General features: G+C 28.5%; 1 protein-coding gene across 1 annotated transcript; it reads right to left on the reverse strand.

Annotated features, from left to right (window-relative positions):
- Positions 1–3,310: 3,310 nt before the first annotated feature.
- Positions 3,311–5,674, reverse strand: LOC114395763 (transcription factor PRE6-like). Its single transcript, XM_028357610.1, has 2 exons — positions 5,248–5,674; positions 3,311–3,866 (listed from the first exon to the last, which is right to left on the reverse strand). The coding sequence occupies exons 1-2, from the start codon at positions 5,368–5,370 to the stop codon at positions 3,711–3,713; spliced, it is 279 nt and encodes a 92-aa protein (XP_028213411.1). The 5' UTR covers positions 5,371–5,674; the 3' UTR covers positions 3,311–3,710.
- Between the last annotated feature and the right edge of the window lie 7,331 nt (positions 5,675–13,005).

The raw sequence follows: 13,005 nt of genomic DNA on the forward strand, positions 1-13,005 counted from the left end.
TATATCACACACCACCTTAATTGTTTCTGCTCAAAGGATAGCTATAGCTTCAGTACGTACCTATATATAAATATAAAAGATTAAGTGTCAGTAACCAGTTCAATAATTTGTGATATAATACACTAACACGTTTCTCTTGCTGTATGCGTTGCTTTAAATTGGAATTAAATATTACTTTTTTTTTTTATGAACAAATGCTAATTGTCAGTATTGTTAATTTTGTTAGCAGAAATAATTAAATAACGATCTTTTTCCTTTTTCCTTTTTCCTTACATATTCAACCCACTTTATATCTTTTGGAATTAAAATATTACTACACCACATACTTGAGATTGAGTGGGCATGGTAAATGGCTTGTGGCCAACTCATGGAATATAGACACATGAAAAAAAAAATATATGGAAACAAGAATTAATTTATCAGTGCGAAATTACTCTAGCTTAATTAATAATTTTGAATGAGTTTTTAATTAGCATGTAATTATGTTCAATATAGCTTGCAATTGAAATATTCAATACTTAAAGAAAAAATTGTGTCATCTATTAATAATTTTATTTAATTTAAATAAGATTATCGATCTAGGGAAAGATACTTATGTTTCATACAAAAATAAATATAAAAACAAGAATCTTCTAAAAATATCATATGATGATTATGTTTGTGCTCCCAGATGCTATATTGAAGTTATACCATCACATGCCAAGAAATATTGCTGACAAATGTTTGTATACTGCAAAAAGGAATACACTAATTGTTTGGCTTGTTCTCATTAATATAAACTTTGTTAAAATTGAACTTCATTATAGTAATGTGAGTTTACGCTATTTGTGAATGACGACATATTACGCAAATTGATATATGCTCACCGACAGTATTATATTACGAAACTATTTATTAGTATGATATATGATACTGGTAAGCAATATATATATATATATCAATAAAGAGAAATCTAACAACTAATCGTTTATATGAAAAGGAAGAGTCAAATTATAGTGAATGGATATTTAATCGTTGTTTAAGTTCATAAATATATTGAAAAAGGAAAAGTGATGCACTTAGGTGAGGGCATGCAGTGGAGGGTAACTCTAGTTAGTGAATATAACAAGGTGGAAATGAAGAGTACTATTGATAAAAAAAGTTAATGTAGGATCGGAATCGGGATGGTGTTTTGGGAGATCAAAACTTTCACAAGTTGTGTCCGTGAACAATAATTGTGAGGCAAGCAACAAAAGGGTACGAAGATATATGAATCATCAGATATATATATATATATATATATATAAGAATGTTAAATATCTTTAAAAAAAATTAACACGGTGGATCGAAGGTGGTGGTGGCCAAGATAGCTTGGTCGTGTCGGTGATAAATGTGAAGTTAATTAATGACACCAAACATTAAAATGACACCAAATATTAAAATGAATCGATGATGCGTGGATGAAGATCGAGAAATGGAAAGGAAGGGTGGTCGAGCAATGTTAAGAGTGGACACATTGTAACATTTAATTCATTGTAACTATAGAAGAGAAGATAAGGTCCCAAATTAAATTATCACAAAGTTGTTTTTTAGTAATTGTGATCATGGTACACCCATAAAAGAAAAAACGCTCTTACCCTCTTCTCTTTTTTTTTTTTTTGGATATATTTTGTTTTGTCTGCTACAACTATTTTTTTAGAAGCAAACAACAATTTGCTACAACCATTCTTCCTTCGTATTCCCACACATATAACGTACATATAAGTATTCATGCATGCATGCCTAATACTTCTATTCAAGCTTTTTTTGTTAAATTTTTACAACGTACACTATGTATTGGTTGTATATACATAATATTGTTAATTAATTTAATTAATTGTTAATATACATAAAACTTCCTGAGTGTTAGGAAATATTTTTTATTAGCTGATTGATTTCTTGAGAAGCTATTTCGAATTTAAGTATTGGTTAAAATAGTTAAAGAATCTATAGCAATATTTGATTTACACAAGTTTAAGTTGAGTTAATATTTTGCTTATTACATGAACTAGCAAAGTTATTTATTTTATTGAATTTGATTACATGATAACCAACTCGAAATTGGTTGTACATTCCTGTTCTCAAATTAAAGAATTGTACAACGGTGACAATATGTGATTGAATGAAAATTGTACATATATAAGACGCAACAGGGTTTAAATCTAAAACATTAAAAAATATGAATTTAGTTTGCTAACTAACCTCATTTTTTCATATTTTAATTTTTTATTCACTTTACCGCCTTTTAGTTACATTATTAATTAAATTTTGTCTTGTGTCAAAAATCCCGTATATCTTCTTCTGATTTATTAGATTAAGAACTAATCTTAATTATGGTATCTAACTTATTGAAACGCGGAAAATCAAATATGTGTTCTTTCATTAAATAAATTATCATCTCACATATAACATAATGGGACCTTACATTATGAATTTCCTTATTTCCATCCTGTTTTAAGGTGTGCACATTGAAAGAGCGTCCAATATTAATTCTTAATCCTTTGCTAACAGAGTAAACATTCATATCAGTGATTTCACTCTCATACTGTTGTTGTTACTTTCCCACAATTACGCTAGTACTTTAGAATGACAACAAACAAAATATAGAAAAAACAACTAATTAAGTGAAATCGTTACATCAAAAAACCGGCAAAAGAAAATAGAGCACGCTTCCCCTTAAATAATTAACCACTAGATTCCAAACTCTCTTTCACTTTTCACTTGTGAACGAAGACACTTTCTGAGGGTATTTGTCTCAATTAAGTGTCTCTTTCTGAACACTAAAAGTCTAAAAGTGTGGATTTCTATATTATTTAACCAACCGTCCAGCATTAGACCAAACCACTCACTCACGTCAAATACTTTCAGGCCTTATTATAGAAACCTGAGCCCAACTTTGCCGACACAATCCCAAGTAATTAAAACCGGTCTCCAAAATGTTCATATGTTACACTTACAACCTCCATTAACTAACAATTTTATCCACACAGACACACTTTCCGTTACATTGAGTAGTGTTTAGCACGAGTACTTCAATCTACACATAACCTCATAATTATATCTTTTCTTTCATTACGATAAATAATTTATAGTAACATGAGTATAAACACAGGTGACAAAACTCATAATTATGTGCATGTTTAATTTTTGGGTGAAAAAATACATTGAGACAAATTAAATTTTATCAAAAGATTAGGATCTTTATCTTTGTTTTCATTTCATTTTTATTGATTGAATTTACATCAGAATAAGCACGTAATATTTTTAATTTCAATCCAAACATGTAGATTGATCCAGAATAAACAAACATTAAATATATATATTTCTGCATCAAACATGCATCTCTTACAACTCTGACTTCCAACCTCTACGTGACTGGAGCCATATATATTAAAAGTATATAACTAGTAAGAACCTTAATAAATTTAACAAGTGCTACATTTTGGCCATCCACAAAAAGAGGCACATACATATATATGTAGCTGGTACAAGCACTTGAATTTTTATTGGAAAAAAGAGAAAAACAACTAGTTATGAAAATGCCCTACCTGCCATATGGGAGGTACAGCCTCAAAAACTGAACTCTCCCAGGCTCTCAGCACACCTAGAATGAAGTACAATACTCTTATAATAATCATAATTATAATTTAATTAACACTCTCTTTGAATAAATAAAAAATCATAACACTCTCTCATTGATTAAGTAGGCTCCTAATGATTCCAGCCTCAGCACTATCAGCATCAATTGTGGTCAACAACTGAGACAGTCGCTCGCTCAAGTCACTCACCTCTCTGTGCAAGCCTCTGATGTAGTTGCAGGTCTCTTGTAGGACCTTTGACGCTGAAACCTGCACTGGTAACAAAGTCAGTGTTCTTGATTACCTACGAGTCGCACCTTCTGCAACGAGCGCAAACACACAAACATGTTGTACTTTGCATGAAAAACTGCTTGCGTTGAATTGAATTAGAAAAGGAAGAAGCATATATGTTAGAGTCCAACACACATGCTATCTGACCAAATTGTTATTATGACTATAAGCTCCAATGATTCCACAGGGAAAGATTCGTTTCATTTCATGCATGAGTTTGGTCAAAATTAACCAGTTACTACTTTCTTCAGATTTTATGGGTTTTTTTCTATTATGGGGTTCTGCAGTATTATATATACTAATTGTAGTTACTAGCATAAAATATTTATAACTTAATCAATAATTTCCAGTCTGAATTATGAGTCTGTAATTACATTAAATATTTGTAAGAGAAACTTTATTATCAATAATAATTCTACATGCTCAAACAAGATTATCTATGACCCATAAAACATACATGTGATATTTATAAAAAAAAATACTAGCTGTATTGCTGTATCTGTTGTTAGCATTTTATTTTTTATTTTTTTAAGAATGAAATAATTAAGTTATAATATAGCACTCCTTCAAAAATAAACTGAAATTAGTGAGTATGTAGTTATAGTGCATCAGCAGTTAAAATAGTGAAATCGGCCAAGAAATGTGTACACTAAAAGTTAGTATAGTTGTTATATATACACATATAATATGTTATCGTTATCTTTGTAAATACAGTATATATTTGGAATTGTTTGGAACTTGGTCCTCAATATACGGGTCAAATTCTGACTATCCTTGGACTCGTCATTTATCATTTATTATAATACAATTGACATGTTCAGCACGAGCCATGCCACTATGATCGGTAGCATAATCCTACTCCATCATTTCACATGTACAGTAACAAAGAAGCAAGTTGTTTCTGTGTTTGTATAACAGAGATATATATCTTTATCACCATACGTGAAGTTCAAACTATATGTCTTCTATGAGCCAGAAAAGCTCCAGCCTAAGCTAGACACATATGCCATACCATGTGAAGGAACAACCACAAAAAAATTTCAAGGAAAAATAATAAGGAATTAAATTAAACTACTAGTAAATATGTATGAGCTGAGTATGTATAATTCTACTTTGGTTCCACATACCAGATATGCTTTTCCATGTTTACTGAGAAGTTAATAGATACATACTGCTTTTTAGTGTCAATAACTCAGATAATTTTGTGTAATTTCACAAAACTTCAAGGGTGTCAGTGTAATTTGTTCTAATAGTTATAACTTGGACATTGCAAAGGTGATTTCTTATTTCTCAGAGTTTCCAAATACGCATTACAGTACCTATGATTGTGATACGGGAAGAGCTAGATTATGTTTCGTACCTTATCAGATCGCCTATTGCGAATCTCAGGAACAAGTTGGCGCAATTTGGAAACAAGTTCGATGATTTGGTCATCGGAGATCCTTGTAGACCCTGAATGTTGTCTGGATCTTCGGCTAGACATGTCCCTAGCTAGCTAGAGCTTGGTGTTGTACTTGGTCTGTGTATAAATATCTTCAAAGTGCAAGCTATAGCCTAGTTTGCTGCTATAACCAGAGGTATATGTGTATGATAAGTTGTACTAGTAATAATATAGAAGGAGAAGAAAGCAAGAGGAAACTAATTAAGAATTAATGGTTATGGGTTGGGAAGTAGGAAATAAAACACATGGCGTTAGTGGAAGGAGGGGGAGAGGGAATATATAGGGGAGTAGGAGGAAGAAGAGAAGAGTGTTGTATGTGAGAATGGAAAGAATGATAAGGAGAGATATTATTAAGGATGGGCAAGGACCACGATGACAGGAGAGAGATAGAGAGAGTACAATAACGTAGACAGCATTGTTGAATGTCAAGAAAACATTGATTTGCCCATTGCATCAGTAATTAGTGTTTGAAATTTAGATAAGAAAATTGTTAATTAAATTAACACTCAAAATCAATTGTCACATCTCCAAAATAATTATTTTCTGGATTTTGGGTATTTCAGGTATTTCTGGCTGAGAATTGAAGAGTTATTGTTAAGATATGAAAATTCATTTAAAAAATTGATATCTTTTAATGCATATTTTTTTCATATATACAAATAAATTGTAAATCAAATATCTAACTATATATTTATAGACTTAAAGACTATGGTTTTCTGTCAACCATACAACTTGTTTGTTAGTTTTTATTCATGAACTATTGTTTCTTTCATTCCTAAATTTTGATTGCTAGCTTAAGATTTTTACACACACATTTAATTAATTTATATAAATTTAGATTAAAATACCCTCGTTTATTATTTTACAAATTTTTATATTATATCTAATTACTTTATTTGTAACTTCAATTTATAATTGTGTCCCTAGTGTACCAGTTATTAAACCCTATGATGGGATAGTTTTCTTTTTCAATGCAAATATTATTAAGTAGTATTAGTACTGCACTATAAATATTGTGAAAATAGAAGTTATTGATAATTGATCTGCTTAACTATTTCACTGTATAGCAATATAATTTTAAAAAAAATACACAATTACATCTTCAAATTCTAATATGAACAAGGTTCAAAAATAAAATAAAATAAAAATGCTAAAATAATCAAAGTTCATGAATGAAGAGAATAAAAAGAAATTATTAAAAAAATAGTGGTATAATTGAAACATAAATCTGTTTCTTAAGTATGTGGTTAATTAGAGTTTTCATCCCTAGAACTATATTATAGAAAAATATTTTTTAGGACAGGTTGGTCTCAATTCAAACTTTCAGTTATTTGGGTTATTATCTTATTAGAATTGCAATTTTACTTCAATAATGTATGGTAACTTTTAATAGTATCTTCACCTTAATAATCTATCTTGACGTTTAATACAAATTTTTATTATATAGGTTATCAAACTAAAAATTCAATGCAATTAGAGAACAACGTACACTAAATATACTAAAAAAAATCATTTAATCCAAAAAAAATTATTAATTTTTATACTTATTTTACATTTATTTTTTTATTTAATCACTTCATTGCTATATTTATTATTCTTTTTTCATATTTCTTTAATGTTCAAAGCTCATTAGAGTGTGAAAAAAATTATTATATTATTTTTCTAAAAATTCAAGTGCAATAACAATCTGGGCTCTCCTATGCTGGAATTTAAAAGAAAACAAATATATTAAACAAAACCTTCACCCATGCATATATGAAAAGGACAAAATCACTTGTTCAATTAATGCATTCTCTTCCCTGAATTCCTAATAATAAAAACAAAATTTAAAATTAATTTATTAATAAAAGGAGTCATGTTACTCTTTTGGAAAAAGCAAACAAGTCGTTTTCTAGCAAAACATAAGGAGACTTGAATTCTTTCTAATCAATTGGAATATCCAACAAGAGAAAAAAGAGAGACGTGGAACAAGGAAAATTCACTTATGATGGTATAATTATAAAAGAAAACATGGAACAGAAACATTTCACAGAACGTACGAGTAATTTTAATTTCAATTATGAGCATTCCAAGTTGAAAAGGAAAATATAGACACTTAAAAAAGAAAAAAAAAACTTGAACAAGAACAGGCTGGAACTAACGAGAGCTCGAACACATCCTAGTAGTTTCTATGATATTCTTTATAATAATTTTAAAAAAATTAAGTGTATTTTCCCCTGGCATATATAACATCTCTTAAGCTTGGAAAATGTTGGTTTGAGTATTGGAACTTTTTTCTGAATATAGAGAGAGAGCGTAGGTTTCACTTCCGTGCGTGCCCCCGAATTGGGGTTGGATCTCAAGTGTGATTATAAGAGTGTGTTTGCTTTTAAGTAAACAAAGTGGACCTTCATGTACATGTCTCTATAAGCACGATCATGTGATTATGGAAAACTGACGCTCCTCATTCAGGGGCTATATGAAAATTTTCTCCGCAAATCACAGAATTCCATGTGATTGTACTTGAAAACACTGGTGGCCACAACATTCACGGATTTGTTCTTTCATTAAAGTATGTTATCTAGCCAGATTACCAAATAGTATCAATTTAATTAGAATGTCCTAGGCTTAAATTCACTTCTTATTACCGTAATATTATGATTGTGTAATTTTAGTTTCTTAACTTTTTTTTTAAAAAAATCATGACTCCCGATGTTTTTTTATTGCACAGTTCACTAATTGTTAGTCTACTATCAATTTTTATTAATAGATTTTGTTGTAATATAATATGGTGACATATTAATGTGATGAATGATACGATAATTTAATACATATATGGACATATTATTAGAAAATTAAAATCATACAATCACAATATTTTAAGGGTCAAAACTACACTCTTAACTTTGAAAATAATTGTTATTATTGTAAAAGTCACATGCATCTAATAAATGTATAAATTGGGTTATGACCACAATTTTAAAAATAAATATTTATCATTTCAAGCTTCTCTTTATCGTTACTTTTAAAGGACTTTATTACTACAAGCCATATTCCTTGTAACTTCTATTTAACTATTTTTTAATGGGCTCTATACAAGCCTTGCATTACATAGAAACAAAAGATGGAGTACATGACATGTGAACCATTAAAAAAAGAAAACACATGTAAGAAGAAAAGGACAAAGATGTGCACACAGGTTATTAATCCTAATGAAACAAATTAAAACATATTTACAACTGCATGGGAAAAAAATGGTCACACCACAATGTAGCCTGCAAACCAAGTAAAAAAAATGCAATCAACCATAGATGATACATTCAATAAAAAAAAGCTCACATACATGGTAAAAAAAATAAAAAAACTAAAGCAATTAGACGACACCTCCTAGTTGAAGAAGGAACAACCTAGACATAAAGACTATGGTGCTTATTTTGGGTGATGTTAAGGTGTACAACCATCACATCAGCATGTCAATATTACAATAAAACCCACTTAAAAAATAATATTTACTAATGATTGGACTAAAATTACATAATTAAAAAACATTGAGGGTCAAAATTACTAAAAAAAAATTGAAAAATCAAAATTATATAATATAATGATACTATAAGAATCAAATGTAATTTAAGATAATATACTAATAGGTAAATATTTTTTGTATTGTTATCTGTAATGACTTAGAGGTTGTTACATATTCCCTTTCCATATCAATTAAAAATACTTTATTTTAACTTCCTTTAAAACTCTTGAATTTAGTTTTATTTTGAAAATGGTTGTTAATTTGTTAAAATTCTTAATATATCATCTCAATAGTCATCCAACACAAATGTATGTCATGTAGTCATATAAATAGGCATTGTGTAAACCTTAGGCCACTACAAAACCAATACCTTAATCAATCAAAATCCAAAGCAAATAAAACTCCAAAAGGCTTCTTAAGTAATAAATTAATACTTCAAAGTATAAAGATCTCATACATTTTTAAAGTTAATCCACACCAAGACAATAGAAGAAAGGGACTAAAGGTCATGTCTCGACCACCCTAAGCCCACCATTAGGATCCACATCAATTGATAGCAGCATGTTTTCCCCATAACCTCATGACTACCTGCTCTAGTGTCATGTGGCATGATCATCGACAAAATCAAAATAGAAAGTAAAGATAAACTCATGTAATGTGATAAGTGTTCAATTATGAAAAAAATAAAATAAAATTGTCACCTTGAAAATATTAAGGAACATTTCCATTATGAAAAAACAAAGATAAAATTTAGATGCAATGATCATTTAGAGTTTTTTTTAATTAAAATTATAGCTTTATCTAGACAGTCCATGTAATAAAGATTTACATTAAAGATAAACAAAGATTAATTATCAAAATAAAACTTTAATTATAATTAGAACATAAAAAATACATGTGCTTTGTTTGGTTTATGAAAGAAAAGGATGAAAGAAAAAGGATATGGAATGAGATGGTTTTTAAGTTATTTGGTAGGAAAATATTAAAAAGGAAAACCATTTATATAAAATAACATAAATGCATGTCCTAATAAGAAAATATAAAAAAATGTATTTTTGGCCATTTTGATACTCTAAGTGTGCTTTCTTTAGTCTCCCGTCCAAAAGTAACGAAATAAAAGAATAATGGATCTTACATATTTTTCAATCCTTTATACCTTTTTAAAGTGTGAACGTGGGACAGGTTGGGACGAGTCTATGATCTCTATCCCTATCCGACCAAAAATTTGTTAAGACTAATTGCTTAAAACCAAACTCAACTAGATTAGTAAATTAAGGATAAAATCAGGTTATTATCATAATATATATCAATTTTAACATTTTATATAGTTAAATTATATATTAAAAGAAGTATAAAACTTAAATTAATATATACTTTAAAAAATATATTTTAAAATAAATAATGCGATTGTAAATATAATATCATATTGTACAAAGTATTATATATTGAATAACAAATTATTATCAATAGATAACGGATGAAAAAGCTTAAACTTTATTAAAAGAATATATTGGATTGTGTTGGGACAGCCTAAACCCGTCCTCAAAATATATCAAGCTTAATTTCAAAAACTTGATCGTCAAAACCAACCTCGAGTCAAGCCAAGTTGGATGGACGAACCAAGTCCTACTTTAAATTATATGAAATAGAAAAAGAAAATATTATTATCTTTTGCTCTCCTTTTTCTCACGAATAACATGTTCCAAACAATGGGTTAAAAGAATTGGATATAAGTTGTGTTATATAAAATTAACATAATAAAAACTTGAATATATATATATATATATATATATATATGTTTTTTTTATAATCAGATATCCTCCATATATATTAATTTGTTATCTCCCCCGTCCCCTGTATAATAATAATAATAATAATAATAATAATAATAATATATTTTAATATTTAATTTTTTTCTTATTTTTTCCTATCAAACAACTTTAATTTAAATATTTTTTATTTCTCTTTAACCAAACAACTTCTTTTTTATCCTATTTCTCACATATATATTTTTTCTCACTTATTTTATTTCATTCCCTCCCTTTCTTTTCACACAATCAAGCTCACTCTTATACTATAAAATATATATATATATATATATATATATATATATATATATATATATATAATATAAAGGAGAGATCAAGTAACTTTAAAAAAATTATTTTCCATCTTAATCATTTATTTAAAAAAATCTAATGATTAAAATTAATTATTCATTATAATCATTAGATTTAAAAAAATAAATTATTAAAATTAAGAGTAACTAATCCCTATTATATATATATATATATATATATATATATATATATATATATGTGGATTAAAAAATATATTTAAAAAAACACATTCCAACCCAATTTCTTTTAATTTGGACAATTCACAAAATTAATATTATTTTTTAGTCCACAAAACCACGAATTTAATAAGGGAGGAGAAGTGAAATGTTTCTTTTCTTAAAAGAATTGTTGAAAATAATTAATTTTTATCAATCCAACTTAACCCGACATGTGATGGATGAATCCATTTTATCAGAGCTAATTATAGGAAATCAAATCATATTTAACCTGATAACTGTTTCCGGTCGGCCACAGTCGCTGTGTATCAACTTTGGGTCAACACTGCATTGTGTGACATGGCATGCAATAATTGGTCAACACCCAGGCTAATTGGAATAAAAGGGAGCTACTCTCTAATTTGGACTGAATTAATGAAATGATGGTTCATTATGACTTTAATGTCCTTAATTAGGAAAGTCGCTCCATCAAATCACCCTCTTAACTCTTAATCCACACGAAATTAGCATATCTTAAGAGGAACAAAAGGAAAATAAGTAAAAGTGCTTATACCAAATAGAATGCAAAGCAGCATCAAATTGTGTTGATTTGACGGATTCACATTTTGATCCTTGTTAGGGACACAAGTTCGTGAGAGGGAAAGAGCTAATCGTTGCATTGGGTGAACCTGTGTCTCATTGGCCTAAGGTCATCACATGCAATTTTCCTCGAACACACGACATGCCACGTGGCATGTCTTTATGTCCCAGTGGTTATGTAGTGATAGAGATAGCTGAGATTGAGAATTTCATTTGATGCTTTTATGAATGAGGCATGATCACGTGCAGCTACACATTGTTGGGGCCTCTTACATTCTAGTCCTTCTCTTTTCATTTTCTGCTTCTGCCGCTAGTTATCTATTGCCATTGTACACAAATTTAGCATTTTTGCTAACAACCGGCAATTCCCTAGCTATTATTATTTTACTTAAATAGACACCTATATTCCCAATTAATCATTTTTTATATAATTATTATAGAAGTGAGTGAACTTATTTATACATGGCAGTTGATATTTACCAATGAAAAAAATAAATAACAATTTTACCTTAATTTTACAAACCAATTCAACTCATGTGTACTCACCTTAATTTTTTTGGGGTCAAAGAGAATCATATATATAAGAATTGAATTTAAATATGTAGATGCTCTACTACAAAAATATCATTCTACATCGGTTTTAAGGTACTTTTAAAAACGGTTTTAAACTGTCTTTGTAGTCGGTGTCGTAGAATGTCAAATTTTTTTACGACAGTTCTTGAAAAATTGTCTTAAAAAAATTGTATATTCTAAAACGATTTTTTAAAGAATCATCTTAAAAAGTGTAGTTTTTCTAAGACAGTTATCTGAAGAACCGTCTTAGAAAGAATTCTAAGACGGTTCTTCAGACAACCATCTTAAAATGTATTTCTTTTTTTTTTTTTTAAAAATAAAATATATCAAGAATTCTAAGACGATTTAATAAGAAAACTGTCTTAAAATATAGACATTCTAAAACGGTTCAATGACGAACCGTCTTAGAATGGATCAAAATTTTTAAGAACATTGTTAAGAACATATTTAAAAATATATTGTAAAATTACGTTTCAGGCAAAAGTAATTTTATGAATGGATCATAATTTTTGTTTTTATGTTCATTTTTTTTCTTGAATTTGCATTAGAACATGTGCTATAACTTTTCTAACTATAGATCAAACATACATTAAGTATTAAGAGAGACATATTTTGATTCTTCACATCTATAATTAAATCAGTATTTTTTAAGAAAAACTTAACTTAATTAAATCAGTATAATTACTCGACAAATTACTTATTTTCATCGTTATGAGGGAAGGAGCAA

The sequence above is a fragment of the Glycine soja genome, chromosome 18 (genome assembly GCF_004193775.1).
Source record: "Glycine soja cultivar W05 chromosome 18, ASM419377v2, whole genome shotgun sequence".
Lineage (NCBI taxonomy): Eukaryota > Viridiplantae > Streptophyta > Magnoliopsida > Fabales > Fabaceae > Glycine > Glycine soja.

Coding starts and splice junctions, on each gene's coding strand:
- LOC114395763 (XM_028357610.1), bottom strand. CDS start 5,370: ATGTCTAGCCGAAGATCCAGACAACATTCAGGGTCTACAAGGATCTCC. Junction 3,867..5,247: donor GCAATAGGCGATCTGATAAG/GTACGAAACATA, acceptor TTACCAGTGCAG/GTTTCAGCGTCAAAGGTCCT.